Below are 20,802 nucleotides of genomic sequence, written 5' to 3'. Positions count from 1 at the left end.
CTCTTGACTTCAGGACCAATAACTAAAATTTCAGTTTTTTCCTGGTTGAGCTGCAGAAAATTATTTGCCATCCATAATTTTACATCTAAAATACAGTTAAAAAGTGCTTCTATTGGTCTTGTGTCATCAGGAGACATTGCTATGTACAGCTGGGTATCATCAGCATAGCTATGAAAGCTGATGTTGTGGCTCCTGATGACATTTCCTAGTGGAAGCATGTAAATGTTAAAAAGCAAGGGGCCAAGGATGGAACCTTGAGGCACACCACAATTAATTTCATGGACCCCAGAGAAGTGTGTGTCCATGCTTACCATAAAGTTTCTCTCCATGAGATACGATTCGAACCACTTGAGAACAGTCCCTGAAAGGCCAAGACTTTTAAGTCTGTTTACAAGGATCAGGTGATCAACAGTATCAAAAGCTGCACTGAGATCTAGTAGAACTAGTACTGAGATCTGACCTGAATCCAAGGCACATCTGACATCATTAACGATTTTTAACAAGGCTGTCTCTGTGCTGTGGTTCGTCCTAAAGCCAGACTGGTTTATCTCAAAAATGTTGTTTTGAGAGAGAAACTCATTCAGCTGAATAAAAACAAGTTTTTCTAAAACCTTACTTAAAAATGGCAAGTTGGACACAGGTCTGTAGTTATTAAAAATTGGAGGGTCTGAATTAGTTTTCTTGAGTAACGGTTTCACCACTGCCGTTTTAAAGGCAGCAGGAAAAATACCCGTCTATAGAGAGGAGTTCATGATATTTAAAATCTCACTCTCAAAAGACCCGTAAAAGGATTTAAAAAGTGATGTAGGGATGGGGTCAAAAAAACAAGTTGTTGGATTAACTTGGGAGAAAACTCGACCAAGTGTTGCAGCTTCAACCAGGTCAAAACTGTCCAGTGCTTCCTCAGGTAAAATCAAGCCATCATTACCAATAGAGAGGCTTTTCTGTTCTTTTATGATGTTAGATCTGACAGAATCGACCTTGCTCCTGAAGTGGTCTGCAAAGTCCTCACACAATGAGGCGGAGGCTGGCATTGTGTTTTTGTTCGCATTTGAGTTGATCAGGGACTCAACTGTGGTGAAAAGGACTCTGGGGTTATTTTTATTTACAGAAATGATGTTAGCAAAATATGAATTTCTGGTCTGTTTTACGGTTTGATTATATAGTTTTAGCTGGTTTTTGTATAATTGATAGTTTATTTCAAGTTTGTGTTTTCTCCAAAGTCTTTCGGCAGATCTACAACGTCTCTTCAATTGTTTAATTTCCTCAGTTCTCCAAGGGGGTGTGGCTTTGGTTCTTATCTTTTTAGACGTTAGTGGAGCTACTGAGTCGAGACTGGATTTTAATGTACTGTTAAAATTTTCAACAAGTAGATCACAGGGGGCCGGCAAGACAGGCGGAGAGTTGGAGCGAACAGATGTAATAAACTTTTCGACCACATCAGGAGTCAAGTAGCGTTTCTTCACCGTTCTCACAGAGGTCTCCTGCTTTCTAAAACCAGTGATGTTAAAAAGCACACGTAATGGTCAGATACAGCCAGATCCACAACAGCGGACACACTGGTAGGTAAACCATGACTGATGACGAGGTCAAGAGTGTGCCCCCTGTTGTGAGTCGGCTGCATGACGTGTTGTTTAAAATCAAGAGAGGAGAGCAAGTCCAAGAATTGAGTGGTGCAATAGTCCAACTTCCCGTCTATATGCAGGTTAAAGTCACCAGTTATTAAAATCATGTTAAAGGAAGTGTGGACAGATGCTAAAAACTCAGAAAACTCCTCAATAAAAACAGAGCTTGGTTTGGGTGGTCTGTATACTGTGATGCATAAAATATTAGCAATATTTTAATATAATATAATATTAGCAATATCAAGCTGTGCAATACTTATATCACAAAAGTCTGTGAAAATAACAATAAATGATAACCTTAAATGTGCTAAAACAATCTTATGGCAGCTAGTTTTAAATCAAATAAATTCCTTTATGCATTTGACCAATTGGATGGAGGCCTTTTATGTTAGATGCTTGCCTTCTATGTAGATGAGGGACATTTGAAGTGTCATTTAAGTTATGTCGACTTTTATGCAAATTTTACTGTGGCAGTGAAATGGAAATTATATATTAAGGTGTTTTACTATATTTTCATTTTCTAATCATCATCGCAATATTGGTCACCAACAAGGCAAGTTTTCCTCATATCGTGCAGCCCTATGCTGAAGGTTATTAACTTGGATGCTACATTACCAAAACAGCTGACGTCTGATATTATTATGTCAACTTGACAAAACTGTTGATCCCAACAGTGTCAGAATTTTTATAATAGGCAAACATTTAAATTAAAAATAAATGTAAATCATCTTATTCAAAACTAATTTAATCATTCATACTTTAAGTGACATGTACTGGTTTTAACAGATGTGACATAATTGGGTTTTTATATTTAAATGTAAACATTTGAACATAACACCAAATGGTTTGAGAGGCAGTGAGATGTTTGGAAATATTTCATTTCACTCAACCACCAATAAAACTAGAAAAGACACCAAATGTTGTTCAGCAGTCGGGTTCCCAGAATTCCTTCTGTCTCTTGCTGACGCCACAGCTGTCTGATCAGCTGCATAATAAATGATCTGTTCCCTCCAACGATGCTGCTATCACATATGTTTTATCTTCACACAGCATCTTTGATTCTTACAGACACAGCGCCATCTTTCCTGTGCTGACAAAGGTCGACCTCACTTTGCTTGTTCTGTGTATGGATCGATTTCCTCTCAGAGTCCCATAAACCTAATTGTTTTTAGACCGTTGGAAAATAATTACAGGGGTTGTTTGGGTTTCTTTGCCAGCATCAGTTTATAGTTTGTGTGCGGATCACAGGCGTTTGGCCCTCTCGCCGTCTGAGGCATCAGGTGCTGACTCACTTCCTCTTAATGTGCAGCTTTGGCTGAAATGTGAGCCCGCCTTCAATCTGTAATTTCTTCTAGTTGTTCTAGATCAATACTGGCTTTTCAGGTCAATGCAGACACCACAAAGCTCATTAGCAATACAAACGCACAAAAACATAAATAAATAATTAAAAAAAAACACTCATTCTAAAAATCACAGCTTGGCTTTTCCTTTACACACCAGTTTGTATGAATTAGTGGTTGTAACCACAGTGACCAACCTGGGAGTTGGTAAATCAATTGACCAGACATGCAAATACTTGTGGCTGTTCATCTTTTTACACACAAACTCAATTACAAATCTCAAATGCACAAAAACTCTTTTTTCACGCATTTACAGCTGGACCGGTTAGTGATTTGAACAGCTTCCATTTGTTTTTTGGAAGCCCAAGTTAGATCTGTCATTTTTACCCACAGCTCTTTCAGCTGGCCTCAGTCGGTTCCAGTTTTTAAATTTTTACATTTAGCAGACCTCAGTCCAACTGTAATTACATTCAATCAAAGCTGCATGCTGGCTGTGAAGCTTTCAGCTCTGAGAGTTTCATTTAAATTCATTATGCAGTTTAATACAGTTAAAAAGAAAACATTTCAGTGACAAAGTAGTAACTGTGATAATGTAACCATTAGGTGCATTTTTAAGCCACTGTGGATTCATTTCAATGTTTCTGGACTTCAGTTTGTTTAAAACATCACAAGGCCAATTAGTTTGCAATTATAAAGAAAAAAAAAAAAAAAAGGTGAAAAAACAATTTAGCATGGCTTCACAATCATAAACCTGACAGTCAAGAACTGCAACTTTAGGGATTTAAATGCAAGAAACATGGATGGCTGACACAAACTTAATGAACTCTACAAACAAAACTGCAAAATGAAATAAAAACAGCAAAACTTTGATATATGAAAACATAAACCCATTAAAACTCCTAAACAATGGAAGAGCCCAGAACCTGAGTAACAGCAACCCTGAGTTTAAATAGACTGAGGACTCGTTACCTGAAGCAGAAACAGCTGAAATGATTGATAACTAAAATCTGGTGTGACGGAGTGGAGGGCAAATCGGAAAAGAAAGATGAATCAAAGGAAAATATGAATTAAACTAAGAAACTAATTTAAAGGCAACGGAACCTTTTTCCTAAAGTTAATATAAAACTGGTTAAAGTAGAAAAGGAAATGTTTGCTTCTGGTGCAAATGGAAACATGAACTGATAGATTGTCAAACATGTTTTTCATTGTAATCCCTACATGGTGGAAATCAAACAATACTTTTGCTGCTTTTGTAGGAAATATATTGAGACAGTCAGCACAATATACTTTGTTTGGGTTAAAAAAAAAACAAGTCTGAATCATTATCCTCTGTTATATGGCAGAAAAAACCCATCATAACAAGATTTTTTAAGCATGTAACAGGCTTTGCCCCTAGGTTATATTAGTAAATCGGGATAAATCATGAAGCAGAATGTGGGGGACTGTTTCTTCTTTTCCTTTTGTCTTTTCTTCAGTGAGGAAAAGTGGATTATAATTCTTGGTAAAGATTTAAACCTCATAGGTTGAAAGAGAAGAGATGAATGACAGCCAATTGTTTAGGTGCTGTGTGAAAAATGTTTTTAAAGCTGTAAAATATATTTGCTTCTTTCATTAAAAGTGCAAACACTAATGTGGCGAATTTTACAGAAAGAAAAAAGACCTCCTATAGCTGTGTGGTTTAATAGAACATGTTTAAAAATCACAGCAGGTGAAATTCTGCAACATATTTTATCTGTTTCTAAAGCTTTTTGAATGGTTTTAAAGATTCTTGTTTGTATTTAAAAATATTTAGGGTTCTTGAATCAATCTTTGTCAGAAAAAAGCTTTGAAAAAACTTCAAATTTCTGTCAAAAAACAATCAATTCATTATTAATAAGTTTGAGTTCCCATAAATATATTTATAAAAAAATGCCCCTCTCACCCTCCCGTGGGGTGAAAGGTGATATATATATATATATATATATATATATATATATATATATATATATATATATATATATATACAGACATTACATACATATACACATATACAGACATTACATAGACATAGGTGTGGGCAATTCCCTTGTTATGTCATTATGAGTGAAGCAGATGAAAGGCCTGGATTTGACTAGAGGACTCGTGCTTGCATTTTGAAGATTTTTGCTGTGAACAGACAACATGCGGTCAAAGGAGCTCTCCATGCAGGTGAAAGGAGCCATCATTGAGCTGAGAAAACAGAAAAAAAAACATTCCAGAAATTGCTACAGTATTAGGAGTGGCAAAATCAACAGTGTGGTACATCCTGAGAAAGAAAGAAAACACTGGTGAACTTAGCAATGCAAAAAGACTTGGACGTCCACGGAAGACAACAGTGGTGGATGATCGCAGAATCATTCCCCTGGTGAAGAGGAACCCGTTCACAACAGCCAACCAAGTGAACAACACTCTCCAGGAGGTAGGCTTATCAATATCCAAGTCTACCATAAAAAGAAGACTTGGATACAGAGGATAGATACAGAGGCTACACTGCAAGATGCAAGCCACTCATAAGCCTCAGGAATAGGAAGGCTAGATTGGACTTTGCTAAAAAGCATCTAAAAAAGCCAGTTCTGGAAAAAAATTCTTTGGACAGATGACACCAAATTCAACCTCTACCAGAATGATGGCAAGATAAAAGTATGGAGAAGGCGTGGAGAAGCTCATGATCCAAAGCACACTACATCATCAGTAAAACACGGTGGAGGCAGTGTGATGGTCTGGGCGTGCATGGCTGCTAGTGGCATTGGGACACTAGTGTTTATTGATGACTTGACACACGACAAAAGCAGCCCAATGAATTCTGAGGTGTTCAGAGACATACTGTCTGTGCAGATCCAGGTGAATACAGCCAAACTGATTGGGCGGCGTTTCATGATACAGATGGACAACGACCCAAAACATACAGCCAAAGCAACTCAGGAGTTTATTAAAGCAGAGAAGTGGAATATTCTTGAGTGGCCAAGTCAGTCACCTGATCTTAACCCAATTGAGCAGCATTTCACTTGTTGAAGACTAGTGAAGACACAGGGCTGTGTGCTGAGCCCCCTCCTGTACTGCCTCTACACCTACGACTGCAGTCCGCAGCACGACAGCAACCTCATCGTGAAGTTTGCTGATGACACCACAGTTGTCGGACTCATCTCAAAGGGAGACGAGGCAGCCTACAGGGAGGAGGTCCTGAAGCTGGCAGCTTGGTGCTCAGACAACAACCTAGCTCTGAACACCAAGAAAACCAAAGAGATCATCGTGGACTTCAGGAGGCACAGCACCGACCCAGCTCCCCTCTACATCAATGGAGAGCGTGTGGAGAGGGTTCACACCTTCCGGTTTCTGGGTGTTGTATTGTCCAACAACATCTACTGGACAGAGAACATCACAGAGGTCATCAAGAAGGCTCAGCAGAGACTCCACTTTCTGCGGGTCCTCAGGAAGCACAATCTGGACCCCAGCCTGCTGACAACCTTCTACCGCACGTCCATAGAAAGCCTTCTGACATACTGCATTACAGTGTGGTACGGCAGCTGCACCATGGCGGACAGGGAGAGACTGCAGAGGGTAGTCAAAGCAGCTCAGAGGATCATCGGCTCCCCTCTCCCCTCCCTGTCGGACATCTATTCCTCCCGTTGTCTAGGCAGAGCGGGGAAGATCATAAAAGACAGTTCCCACCCTGGCTCTGGACTGTTTGACCTGTTGCCCTCAGGAAGGCGCTACAGGTGCATCAGATCAAGGACAAACCGCCTTAAAAACAGTTTTTTCCCAAAAGCCATAACCATCCTGAACTCCCACATGCACGGTCACTGACAGCTCCACCTCCATGTCTCTCTCTCTCACTATGCGCATCCCATCATGTAAAAACCATCCCAATATGTGCAATACCATCCCATCATGTGCAATACATTAAGTGCAATATATCTCTGCATTCATGGACACAGCAGGTTTCTTCTGTCTGTCATAACTACCTCTCTGCAGAAATTTCTATTGTAGATTTTGTTCTTTTGTAGTTTGTAATTTGTAAATTGTGCCCTTCATTTTGAGAAATTATTTTATTTTATTATTATATTATTCTGCGAGTTTTTTCTCTCTTGTATGTTTGCACTGAATAGTGAGCGGCTTTAATTTCACTGCATGTGTGTGTGATGTGAATTGTACATGTGTACAGTGACAATAAAGGCATTCTATTCTATTCTATTCTATTCTAAACTTCAGACAGAAAGGCCCATAAACAAACAGCAACTGAAAGTCGCTGCAGTAAAGGCCTGGCATAGCATTCAGAAGGAGAAAACCCAGTATCTGGTGATGTCCATTAGTTCAAGACTTCAGGCTGTCATTGCCAACAACGGGTTTTCAACCAAATATCAGTAATGACCATTTTGTTTACAGTTATTTCATTTGTCCAATTACTTACGAGCCCATGAAATGAAGGGATTGTGTTTGAAAAATGCTTTAGTTTTTCACATTTGTATGCAATCTTTTTGTTCAAGCATTGGAATAAAAGCTGAAAGTCTGCACTTCAATGGCATCTGAGTTGTTTTATTTGAAATTCACTGTGGTGATGTACAGAAACTAAATTAGAAAAAATGTGTCTCTGTCCAAATATTTATGGTCCTGACTGTGTGTGTATATATATATATATATATATATATATATATATATATATATATATATATATATATATATATATATATATAACAAACGCCCCTCTCACCCTCCGCGGGTGGTTTCTCCTCTAAGCTCGGGTCCTCTACCAGAGGCCTGGGAGCTTGAGGGTCCTGCGCAGTATCTTAGCTGTTCCTTGCACTGCGCTTTTCTGGACTGAGAGGTCTGAGGTCTTTCCAGGTATCTGTTGTAGCCACTCCTCCAGCTTGGGGGTTACTGCCCCGAGTGCTCCAATTACCACAGGCACCACTGTCACCTTCACTTTTCATGCTTTCTCCAGTTCTTCTCTGAGTCCCTGGTATTTCTCCAGTTTCTCATGTTCCTTCTTCCTGATGTTCCCATCGCTTGGCACTGCCACATCCACCACAACGGCTTTCCTCTGTTCTTTATCCACCAGTACAATGTCTGGTTGGTTCGCCATTACCATCCTATCAGTCTGGATCTGGAAGTCCCACAGGATCTTTGCCCTCTCATTCTCTACCACCTTCGGAGGTGTTTCCCATTTTGATCTTGGGGTTTCCAGTTCATATTCTGCACACATGTTCCTGTATATTATTCCAGCCACTTGATTGTGGCGCTCCATGTATGCTTTCCCTGCCAGCATCTTACACCCTGCAGTTATGTGCTGGATTGTTTCAGGCGCTTCTTTGCACAGCCTACACCTTGGGTCTTGTCTGGTGTGGTAGATCTGAGCCTCTATTGCTCTGGTGCTCAGGGCTTGTTCCTGGGCTGCCAGGATGAGCGCTTCTGTGCTGTCCTGTAGGCCAGCCCTTTCTAGCCATTGGTAGGACTTCTTGATATCAGCCACTTCAGTTATGGTCCGGTGGTACATCCCATGCAGGGGTTTGTCCTCCCATGAGGATCTGTCCTCCAGCACTGTATCCTCTGCTCTCCATTGCCTGAGACATTCACTGAGCACACTGTCAGTTGGGGCCTTGAGCTTGATGTACTCAATCTTGGATGTTTCATCCTGGATAGTGGCTTCTATGCTCACTAGTCCTCGGCCTCCTTCCTTGCGGCTAGCATACAGTCTCAGGGTGCTGGATTTGGGATGGAACCCTCCATGCATGGTGAGGAGCTTTCGTGTTTTAACATCCGTGGTCTGTATCTCTTCCTTTGGCCATCTTATTATTCCTGCAGGGTATCTGATAACTGGCAGTGCGTAGCTGTTTATTGCCCGGGTCTTATTTTTGCCATTGAGCTGGCTTCTCAGGACTTGCCTTACTCGTTGGAGGTATTTAGCTGTTGCAGCTTTCCTTGTTGCCTGCTCCAGGTTGCCATTTGTCTGCGGAATTCCAAGGTACTTGTAACTGTCCTCGATGTCTGCTATTGTTTCTTCTGGGAGTGAGACCCCTCCTGTGTGGACTACCTTGCCTCTCTTTGTCACCATCCGGCTGCATTTCTCGAGCCCGAATGACATCCCAATGTCAGTACTGTAGATCCTGGTGGTGTGGATCAGGGAGTCAATGTCACGCTCGCTCTTAGCATATAGCTTGATGTCATCCATGTAGAGGAGGTGACTGATGTTGGCCCCATTTCTGAGTCGGTATCCATAGCCAGTCTTGTTGATTATTTGGCTGAGGGGGTTCAGACCTTTGCAGAACAGAAGTGGGGACAGAGCATCACCTTGGTATATCCCACATTTGATGGACACTTGTGCAAGTGGCTTCCCATTGGCTTCAAGGGTGGTTTTCCACAGTTTCATTGAGTTTCCTATGAAGGCTCTTAGAGTCCTGTTGATGTTGTACAGCTCCAAGCATTCAGTGATCCATGTGTGTGGCATCGAGTCATAGGCCTTCTTGTAATCAATCCAGGCTGTGCACAGGTTGGTGTGTCGTGACTTGCAGTCTTGAGCGACTGTTCTGTCGACCAGGAGTTGGTATTTGTTTCTACCAATGCCCTTCTGTATGTTCTTTTCTCAGAGAGACCAGCCACTGGGCATTGCTGTTATGTGCTGTCTGTTTCTCCCATATACTTTTCCAGTACTGTTCAGTTTCTAGCCTTGGTGGGTCTGCTCGGCTGTTTTGACCCTGCCACTGAGCGTACACTTTTGCAGGTTGAGTTGCGAAGAGCCTGTTTATTCGTCTGGCTTCATTGTCTCTTGTGTACCTCTTTAGGCGGCTGCTCAAGGCTAGGAGCCTTTGTTTGGCAGTTTCCAGTGCTTCAGGTATGGGCATCTGGCTGTATCTCTTAGGTACTTGCTTTCTCATTGTACCTCTTTGAGCCTCTGTCAGCTTACTCACATCCTTCCGAGTTGCCTTGATTTTGGCCTCTTACCGTTGCTTCCATGGTGGGTACTGTTTTCTTCCATGGTTGCTCTTGTAGCCAAGCATCTCAAGGATCACTGCTGCTGAAGTGTAAACCAGTTCATTGGTTTCTGTGATGGTTGTGGTAGGAATTGCCCTCAATGCTTCATTCACAGTTTCCAGTAGACTTTCAGGTACGTCACTTAACCGTTGTAGCTGGTGTCGAGGTTGCCTAGTGTTCATTGTAGACACGATCTTGTCTTTCAGGTCAGTTGCTGCCTCGCTCAGCGGGAATCTCGCTCAAGTGTGGTTGTTGGGCCTGTGTACCCAATCTCAGGGTGGGAGTGTGGCATAACCTCCTCTCTGACCTGTTGTTCTGGCTCTCCCGTGGCATTGTATTGTATCGCTTCAATCTCAAGTTGAGGTGCAGCACTGAGAGAGCACTGAGCTACCAGTTGTTTGGCAGTTAGCCTTAATTGTGGGTTTCGAAGCATCCATTCATTCCACATTCTCTGCATGTAACCCCTCTGGGTGGGATAACTTGAGTAGTAGCATTCTAACAGAACCTTGTTCTCACACGTGGCATGACATTGTCTCTCATGTTGTGAGGTAGGCATTAGCGTTAAGGGTCATTAGTTACCATCAATTGTTCGTTCCGCCCTGGGAATCGAACCCGGGTTTCCTGCATGACAGTCCTGCACCTTACCAACCGAGCTACCCAACCGGTATGTGTATACCCAGTCTTTATCCACCACTACATTGCCTTCTTGGTACCTGTCAGTCTGTTTCTTGCATTACCACAGGATCTTTGCCATTTCCCATGTAGTGATTAAGCCTAAAACCTTAGGTGGTAGCTCCTCCCGAACATGTCTTGAATGTCGAGTTCATGAACACATTTTTGGAAGAGCGTTGAGCATTTGAAGCAGATCTAAAGAGAGGCGTCTGACGCAAAATTGACATCCGAATCACATTCGTTGTGTGAATGCAGCATTACAGCGTTAGATGTTTCATCCTGGACATTGGCTCTCATCCTCACTTGTCTTCTGCCTCCTTTCTTGCAATTTGCACACAGTCTCAGGGTGCTGGACCCTCCATAAACGTTATTAAGCTTAGGTCTCCTAACATTTGTGGTTTGGATCTATGCCTTCGGCCATCGTATGAATCCTGCAGGTATTCCTGCAGTATTGCCTGGATCTTGATCTTGCCATTGAGCTAGCTTCTCTGGACTTGCCTTACTCGTTGGAGGTATTTGACTTTCCTTGTTGCCTGTTCCAGTTTGCCATGGTAATCCAAGGCACTTGTAACTGTCCTCAGTGCCTGCTCTTGTTCCTTCTAAGAATAAGACCTCTTCTGTGTGGACTACTGTGCCTCTTTTTGTCACCCTCCGGCCGTTTTTATTAATCCCAGATGATATCCATTTGTCAGTGCTTTTGATCCCGGTGCTGTGGATCATGAGGTGAATGTCTCACCTTTCATTTAGCTTAAAATGATCCATTTAGAGGTGGTGGCTGATAGAAGCCCTATTCCGGCTATCCATTTGCAGAATAGTGGTATATGCCACATTGGATGCACATTTCTGAAACATTAACTTCAAGGGTAGTTTTCCTTGAGATGCTGCTTTAAAAAACATATTAACAGGAGAATCCAGAGTATAAAAATCAATCATAAGTAGACCTTCCTGTCATGTCTTGTGTGGGCCTTATGCCTTTTGTGTTCCAGTCGACAACATTGTAATCTCAGCTAAATTGATGACTCACGCAAAGGCCTGTAATTATAATTGTGTCAAGCTTTACTAGACACAGATGCCACACATTAACCTGAACGCTCACTGAATAATTTTCCTCAGACATTCGTGCTGCTGTGACCCTCAAAATAGACCGGACAATTTCCTATTGACTACGAGATTAGAGCCCAATTCCAAAACCAATCTAATGAAAAGGGACAGGGAACTCACAGAGGTAATTTGACAGCCGTTATGAGGGGAGCCCGTGTAAATCCTACTTTCATTTCTCTACTTTTTCTGTTCATCACCACTGCTTGTAATACTAACTTGTAACATACATTAGCTGAACATTTCTGTCCTTCCAACACAATATTCAATAAGCTGTCTTATAGTTGTTGAAAGCAGTTTTAAGATTTGAGTTTCCGTTATTGAAATTGAAAGTAACAAGCTTTTACAGACCTTCTTTTGATCACAGGAAACTTAATTACTATTATTTCTTAGACACAAATCCCCCCCCCCGTTATACTCACTCTGGTGTCGTTTGTTTCAAACAGGACAGTTTTCCAGCAAGATTCGGAGGGATCCACTTTGTGAATCAGCCCTGGTACATCCACGCTCTCTACACCGTCATCCGGCCATTCCTCAAAGACAAGACCAGGAAGAGAGTAAGACCTTTATTGATAATGTCTGTAAACAAGAAATTTGTAAGAGATGTCTAAAACGTACAAGATTTATTCCATTTCTGCATTGCTGTACCCCCCCACTACAGATTTTCATGCATGGAAACAACCTCAACAGCCTTCACCAGCTCATCAACCCCGAGATCTTGCCATCTGAGCTCGGGGGGATGATGCCTCCATACGATATGGGGACGTGGGCTCGAACTCTGCTGGACCATGCTTACGATGAAGAGACCGATTACTGTCCGGAATCCTACACACTGTCTGTGCAGGACCTGGAGAGAGACCTGGAGAAGAATCTGTCCCCCAAAACCATGAAGAGGTCAGCTTTCTTATTTTCCCACTATGAACATTAGAGAAGCTTTAGTTTTGGGATAATCTCACTTTTAGAGATCTAACTTCTTTTTTCTCTTCAAATAATTTTTAGCCATATATATATATATATATATATATATATATATATATATATATATATATATATATATATATATATATATAGTCATAGCAGTAATTGGACACAAAGTGTTTTTAAAAGGAGTTTAACCCTTTAACAATGGAGATGTTGCCGGCAATACCTAATGCAACACATTGCTAATGTAAACGCTTTTCTTTGCAAAGGAATCAGGTGTTTTGATCAATAATCAGTCACTATGTGATTTAAACTGAATATACATGAGTGAACATTTTTCAGAAGCTTCAAATCTGTACATGTATCAAAATGGTTGACTAAAAATATGCTTGACGCTGTCTGTTTGGATATTTGTGGATGTATGCCAGCTCCTGTTTTACAGTACAGTGTAAATGATTTTCTTTTTTTTTTTGCTGTTCTATTACCACATGTGCATCAGAACCCAAATCATCATGCCTCTACCGCTGTGCTTAATGCTGTAAATCTTCAGAATCTTTTTGCCAAATGTGTAGCTAAGCTAATATTCTTCTGGTTTGTTCAAATCACAGACTGTTTAAAATGAGAACTGGACCGAGTGAGTGTGAGGTCATCCATAGTAAATGACTTATTTTCATCTCGAATTAAGTCGATTCAGTCGCCATTTTTTTCTCAATATGGACGCCGTCATGTTGGAGCTAGACGATGTTAGCAAGCAGTGATTGGTCCTAGTCGGTCTGAGTCAACATTACTATGGCAACCACTTGAATATGCTTGTTGGAGGTCCACATCCTTGAAAATGGACAACACGAAATTTGTCAAACGTTTTGACAAGTATCCGATTAGTCAGTTTATAAATTGCAATTAAAAAATATCATAAAAAGAAATAAAGAATGGTTATGACAAATATTAGTCCAGTTCTCAAATACAGTTAGCGGTTCAACATCAGCCCTCTCAAACAAAATTGGTCTTTCTTTGGCAGCTTTTTAGTGGACTTCAACATGGGGCATGGTGAGGACAGTCTGAGATGCAGCTCTGTGGCTTTTGTTCTACATTTTTTGTGACATTTATCCTCTGGAAGCAGGTATTTTGTCTTACGTTTTTTTACCTCAGAGCTTTGAACTCTGGTTGCTGCTGTGTTGTTGCAGGTCTCAGTCAGTGGTGGAACCAGGCGTCCTGAAGAGACCAGACAAAGTGAAAAGTGATGAAGACAACATGCAGCCTTTGCTCTCGCTGGACTGAAATTCTCAGCTTAAAGCGTTCACAAATCAGTATTTTCAACACACACAAACCCACAGACTGACCTGCCAGACTCAACAGGCAAACACATTTCTCCGGCATTCCCCTGAACTCAAGGCAAAGCCAGGGATGAGAGGAGCACGTCCTGAGGCTGACAGAGCTGCTGACGGAGTTATATACAGTCTATTTATTTATTTAGCTACATGTCAAGTGCCAATTTTAGGAAGTGTAACTGAACGTCTTGAAATGATCAACACGGAGCAGGGAGGACTTCTAAAGATCAAGCAAAGCTGTTTCTACGACAAACTTTGAAGGTGCCACACTTGAAGATGTTTCCTACAGGTGTACAGTCTGTCGTAAGGTGTGTGAAGAAACTGCAAAGAAGGATTTGGACTACGCCTTTGAAGCAGCAGGTTTTTATTATAATACTCTTTTCTTATCTTTATTCACAAATTCTAGAAAAACTGACGGTTCTGAATTAGATGCTTGGCTTTCTTTAACATCTTTGACAGATTTTAGTTTATAGTTGTTTTTCCATTCTTAAGGATAATTCTTTCCCACAAACGATTATGCTTATTATCTATTTTTCTTTTCCAGTATCGCTCCAGTTATTTCTTGGTGGAGCTATAGACCTTTTCTCTCTTTTTCTGACCCACATGTCACAGAACAGAAAGCTTTCCTCTGCTGTTGGAGATGCTGCAACGCTGCAGGCTTAATTTGACCAAAATGTGTATTTTCTGAATCTATCAGGTAAAAAAAGCAATTTCTGAAGGGCAAAGCGAGTATTAAATTGGTTCTTTTTGTTTTTCTTTAAGCTAATAATTTTAGAGTTGAAGTTTAATACACAATAATTATTTTTGAGCACTTAAAAATATTTTTAATGTGTGCAGTTTGCCATTTGCAAGTATTTTCTTAAACTTGCAATTTTTTAATTTAAATCAAAGATGACAAATAAGGATTTTTTTAGAATTATTATTAAAGGAGTAAACTTAGTAAGAAAGTTAAAAAAAAATCATTTTCACATTTTAGTTAACCAGCATGTTAAATATTCATCTTCAATGTTTGGTATGACATCATTTTTTTGTATTCTGAGCTAAGATTAAAAATAATTATCTCACCACATTTTGACAAACACAAATCATATCCAAAGACTGAAAAAGGAAAATTGCTTAAAAGATTTGTCCTCACGGTTTCATGTTATGATTTAAGTTGCAAGTATTGTAGGTTTAGATAACAATCCTGACCCATTTGCAGAACAAGTCAACGTTTATTTATTTTTTTTTTTTTTTTTGATGAGACTGTAATTACACTGGTAAGGAAAAAGTATTTTTACATCTAAAGTCTCAGAGTGAACATAAAAATTTAGTAAAATCAAACTAACTAATAAAAGCACCCAGAACACAGGAAATGAAATAGAACTAACAATGCCAAAGTATATGTTAGATTAAAACCCATCATTGTACTAACAGAAGAGGAATAAAGAAAAACTCACAAATACATGAATACAGTGATGTTATTTGATTGGATTATCAAGAACATGTTAAAAGAAAAAAAGCTATCAGAGCAAAAACGGGTGTTCTGACAAACGATTATTCCGACAAATAGGAGTAATAACAGCTTATTTCTCTATAGAAGTCTGTGAGATTTACTTCCTGTTTGGAACGCTAGAGGGGAGGGGTGATTCAGTCTAGTTGTTATATGCTGTCAGTGATTGTGACATGTTCACTATTCCTCTCAATCTTTAGAACTGTGCGAGTGACGAGTTCACTCCAAATGTTAGTGAGTCAAAACATATTGGAAACTTCTACTTTTCACCATCTTCTGTCATATCCATGCTCGCACCAAAGCAGGGCAGTAACAAAACGAATAAGTAACACAACTTATAGGATCTGTATGATGGTTTACAAAGAGGCAGATGGATCAAACATCCTATTCTGTCCTGTTTGAAGCCTCATGATGAAGACAGTTCTCCTATCAGATGATTATTTCCCCCCAGACTCTTCCAGCAGGAGTCATTTTTTCACTGGCATACATTATTATGTTTGCTCTGTGAACATTCGAACTTGGTCATCTTGTTCTGCAAAATCCAATTCTTCCCTAATACAAAAGTGTATGAGGATAAATCCAATGTTTGCTTAATAATAGTCACACCAAAAAAACAGATCTCTTTTCAAGAAAAACTCCTCCAGACCACCTTAAATACTATTTTCAAACCCCACATTTCAAAATGCAAGTTTCCACTATCTAACACATTTATTTTATTTGTTAGCAATACTAATATAAAGTAGTAAAGTGACTTTAAACAGTTTAATTTATCCTGTGACAGTTTGTGAATAACTTTTCCTTGAGGTGCCAGTCAGGATATATTGTGTATAGCGAAGGTAAAATACTTTATTCACAGTTTTATTTGAGATGGTCCATATTTACGTGGAAGAGTTTTAACTAATTGATGGTTCAGACAGAAATGTATCATTGAACTAAATGTATATCTTTACTAATAGGATTGTCAAGGAACTTTATGTTTTTATAGATGAGGAACTTAACTGAACCACAATGGAAACTTTGGGTTTATCTCTTAATTAATAGGGCAAAAGGAAAAAAACCCGCAAAACCCCCACCATTTGTGCAGCCATGTTTAAAGCTGTTGGTTTTAGATGTTAAAATGACATATTTCTGTCTTCTGCTTTTCCATCAATGTTGTAGTTTTGGCTTATTTTGGATGTACTGCAAGTTGATGGTGGATGCTGGATGACTCAGTAATATGTAAATAGGAAGTACTCTGAATGACAGGCAGCCCCAAGCGTAAAGAAAGGCCTCCAAACAAGTGTTTTCAGGAGCAAGATTGTTTTTTTTTTATCCAGTTGGAGACAAAATCAGTTATTTAAAGAGACAAACTAGCTGTTTTTTTATGCTTCACTAGTTTTTTTTTGAAGGAAAAAGCTGTTTTGATATTTCCGGTCATTCGCTGCAGACATAAAAGGTGCAGAGATGTGAGAACCAAAGGTTTAGAAGGAAAACTGACTTTGATGAGTGCAACAGCACTGAGCTGGGCAGGCAAGCAGGCAGCCGAGCAGATCACAGCAAAGCTGGGAGGCAGGATGCATAAAGTGGCCAGCTGCAACCGGAGCAGACAGCTTGAATGTTGAACTATCGCACCAGCATGCACAGCGTGTCAGCACTGCTTAGAGCCGCCACCGCTCTGATTGTCCCTTCAGTTCACCCTGCAGAGGCGACAATGACACTGGGTCTCAACTCCCATTGCAATCAATTACCTCCCAACTAAAGGTTATTTTGAAATACATTTTCTGGTGAAATATGTAACAAAATCAAACTTAATTATAAAAAAGTGGATATTTATCTAACAAGGAAATATTTGCTTTTGGGTCACATGTTTTTGATTAGTTAATTATTCATTGGTTAGATGCATTCGCTCAAAGCCACGACCCACATCCAGACAGGTTGAAATGAAACATAATTATGGGAAAAAGAAAAAAAACAACACCAGAAAACCTAAAACTTAAGAATTGAATTAGACAAAATTGGATGAATTAAAACAAAATAAAAAAGCCCAAATAGGGAAAATATTACAATACTGGAAAACAGAGAAAATGTAAGGACTTCTTTTCTTACTGATTTAAGTTAAAGACCCACTCTGATGATCTTGTTGTTTTTTTTACAAGTTCCTGTGGCATTTTTCTGATGCTGGAGAAGAATAAATTAAAAGAATAAGCGTAAAACAGCATTTCTCAGGACTTCTATGTTTAAATTTTGAATCAGGAGCTGACGAGAAAAATGCTGTTTGAAAAAGATCGTATTTGTTATATAGAAAATACGATCCCCCCAACAGCTCAGAGATTTACCTTACTGACCTCCTGTCTCCAAGCTTTGTCTCCTAGAAAACAACACCGATTTTATTTATTTTTTACATTTTGGCTAAAAATGGCATAATCCTAATTGAAATAACATTGGTAAGGCTTTGAAAGTAGATGAAAAGTTGATTGGAGAGGCTAAACGAGGGACAGGTGAGGTGATTACCGAAGACCAGTGGATACCCTTGTTGATGTGACATTTAAAAAAACAGTCAGTGTTACCACAGACAAGTTTGTGATCCTCCACATCCACAACTAGTATTTAACGCAGAAGCTCTACATTTTCTTCAATAAACCTCCTGATTTATCTTTAACTTGATTTTTATTCACTACCACCAAACAATCGAACACAGAATGTCTTCAAAAGAGTACGCTGTCAGGTGTTCGTGTCTGTGTTCACGCCAATCTTCAATGTGTTTTTTGTAGTATTAATACACACACAGTAATCGAAAAGAGATGGTAGCTCTTGAAAAGTCAGAAATGAAAATCTAATTCCCACATGGCCCCCGTAGATGCTTCCAGTTCTTAGGATCCAACGTTTACATGGCACCCTTCCTTCTTCTGCTTGAGTTTTTATTTCTTTTTAAAGACCTAATCTCAGTCTGTTGGTGTTTAAACCAATGAAATCACTTAATCTAAAATTTTATTATATATAGAACTTATCTGGTGATGCTTCACCAAACATGCACGTTTTTCTTTTAATCAAAACTGTTATTTATCTGTTCATAATGCAGGTGCCGGATGTGTATTAGTTCGATGAAGTGTAAACCGATTTATCAGTTAAGCATCCGGTTTTATTTATAATGTTTAGCATTTTGAATGTTTTCTATAATCTTGTTTTGTTTTTCTTATATGGATCAATGATTTGGTGAATGAATTCTGAAACCAGCAGCAGAAAATCCAGTGGTATGGATAAAGTTAACAATCCAGTTTCCTTTTTGAAAAGCCAAAATGTTTCTGAAATTGAACGGTGTCAGAGGTTTATGTCTTTACTGTAGATAAACACACATTGTGTAATGTTAGCATTTAATCCCTTTAACACCGGAGATGTCGTCGGCAACACCTAAATAGCCCACGCTTTTTGACGTACCGTCACTCTTTGATGGTTTACATGACCAACATCAATCAGCTGATTGTGTAGCGTGGAAAAAATGCGCTGAGGTGTTGCACATCAGCGCAACAGAATCAGCTGATTTACATTAATTGCTGAAGTACTTCACTACTGTAAGCTGTTGCATACAAAGCTGCTTTTCTCCACTTCAGTATCCACTTGAATTATGGTAATTGCGTAAACGGTTGAAGACTTGGGCTAGTCAAAAGAATGTCAATTTAGCAAAAGCTCCATGAATACCTCCATGAAAGCTGACACGGCTTTCATGGAGGTAATGATGCGTTCTTCTTATAAACTACAAAATCAATGTCTGTAATTCTTCCTTTGAAAAAGACAGTTTGGTATAATACAAGCTAATCTTACTAATAATTTAATAAGCCTTGGTCACAACTGCACTCACGGGGCTATACAGGCTGACCGAGGGGAAGAAATGGGAAATCCAGTAGTAGTGAACACTTATCAAATGTGGAAAGATAAAGAATGCGTTGAGCAGGTGAGACAGAGGTGTGTCCTATGGATTTTTCATTTTTTTAGCCACCACCTCCAAGCCCGACAGTGCTGTTCACGTGATAAGCAGCCCTCCTTGCTGCAGCCTGTTAGAAATGAGGAAACTAGACAATCAGTGTGTAGTTTTTGTAAACATCCTATGGGAGTCCTACGGGCACTTGTGTATCAGTGTGCGCGCACGATTTGTGTCATAAGTGTGTGGAACTTACATTATCCTAACAAATACTTCATGATAAACCTACCGCATGCACGACAATGGTACAGTCCATTTTCAGGATGTCCGTTAACGGTGGCGCACAAGACTCGATGGAACTGCAAGACACACCTGTCGCTCCTGTACATCCCTCTACAGGCCTGTATACTCCAAAACCGGGACAACCTCCCGCACGGGTGCATGTGATTGAGGCTTTACACTGGCACAAAACAGAAAAATGTAAACATTATGTTTCTTGTCAGAGTGTGTACACAAAATAATGTACAAGAGGTACATGATAGTTTACAACTACACATGAAGATACAACAACAAATAACACTGATCAGGGATCGATGTCCATCCAGAACCAACATTTGCATCACGTCTTTTATTTCCTCCAAGGTTTAAGGTGTGATTTGCTTCAGAATTGATTGTGAAATTGCAGTTTTCATCATTTCTGCTACATTTTTTAACATTCAGTTACTGACTTTTTTCCAGTTTAGAGCTAAATAATTCTCCCTGTGTGATAAACAGGAGGACGTCACAAAACAATCCCACTGTAGAAACTGGATATCCATATAATCTCATTCAAACATTTGGAAAAATGTATACCAAGTGTGTTATTTACTAACAACATTGGTCAATTAATTCACACAAAGAAGATCTCTGAAAAATAATGTGATTTTGTTTTTTTTAGCCATGAATTTGTTTCCAGGGACTTTTCCAGACTTGAATGTTTCTTTAGTTTTGAATGAAACACAAGAATTTTCTTTGTAACAAGGTGATGTTTGACCTAGAAAGTTGATTTCTCACTGACCTTAATGCTATTGTTATCTCAGCCAAAGCCACTTATTCCACGGAAATGCAATGTGTTGTTCCCTAAAAATCCAGCATTTCTTCTCTAAAGACACTGAATGACCTTTTTCTTTAACCGCTAAAGATTTTCTGACAAATAAATGTGATAATTTCATTTTCATATCACTGTTCTTTGATTGTATAGTAGATATAGGAGCTGTAGAAAAACCAAACTGAAGCTGAATTGTGAAGTTAATATGGTAAGGCAGTATTCAATATGAAGAAACCTGTTCAGTTAGCAGATGAAAAATGTATAAATGTTCTCTAAGAAAATTTGCTGAGATGTAAAATGATAAAAAATAAATATGGACACAACCATTTCCAACATTGGTATTTGCATCTTTGTGTCTGT

The 20,802-nt window shown here is 39.5% G+C and overlaps 1 protein-coding gene across 1 annotated transcript in view; it reads left to right on the top strand.

Moving 5' to 3' along the window:
• The window catches only part of clvs2 (clavesin 2), a 42,138-nt gene extending 21,351 nt beyond the window's left edge, over nucleotides 1-20,787 (top strand). The window contains exons 3-5 of the mRNA XM_004083405.4: nucleotides 12,166-12,276; nucleotides 12,381-12,613; nucleotides 13,825-20,787. Coding sequence (XP_004083453.1) covers nucleotides 12,166-12,276; nucleotides 12,381-12,613; nucleotides 13,825-13,918 — 438 coding nt within the window. The 3' untranslated portion in view covers nucleotides 13,919-20,787. The remainder of the gene's footprint in view (nucleotides 1-12,165; nucleotides 12,277-12,380; nucleotides 12,614-13,824) is intronic.
• The last annotated feature ends 15 nt before the right edge of the window (nucleotides 20,788-20,802 follow it).

This window comes from Oryzias latipes, chromosome 24, assembly GCF_002234675.1.
Source record: "Oryzias latipes chromosome 24, ASM223467v1".
Classification (NCBI taxonomy): Eukaryota; Metazoa; Chordata; class Actinopteri; order Beloniformes; family Adrianichthyidae; genus Oryzias; species Oryzias latipes.
This window is presented reverse-complemented; position numbering and strand designations above follow the sequence as displayed.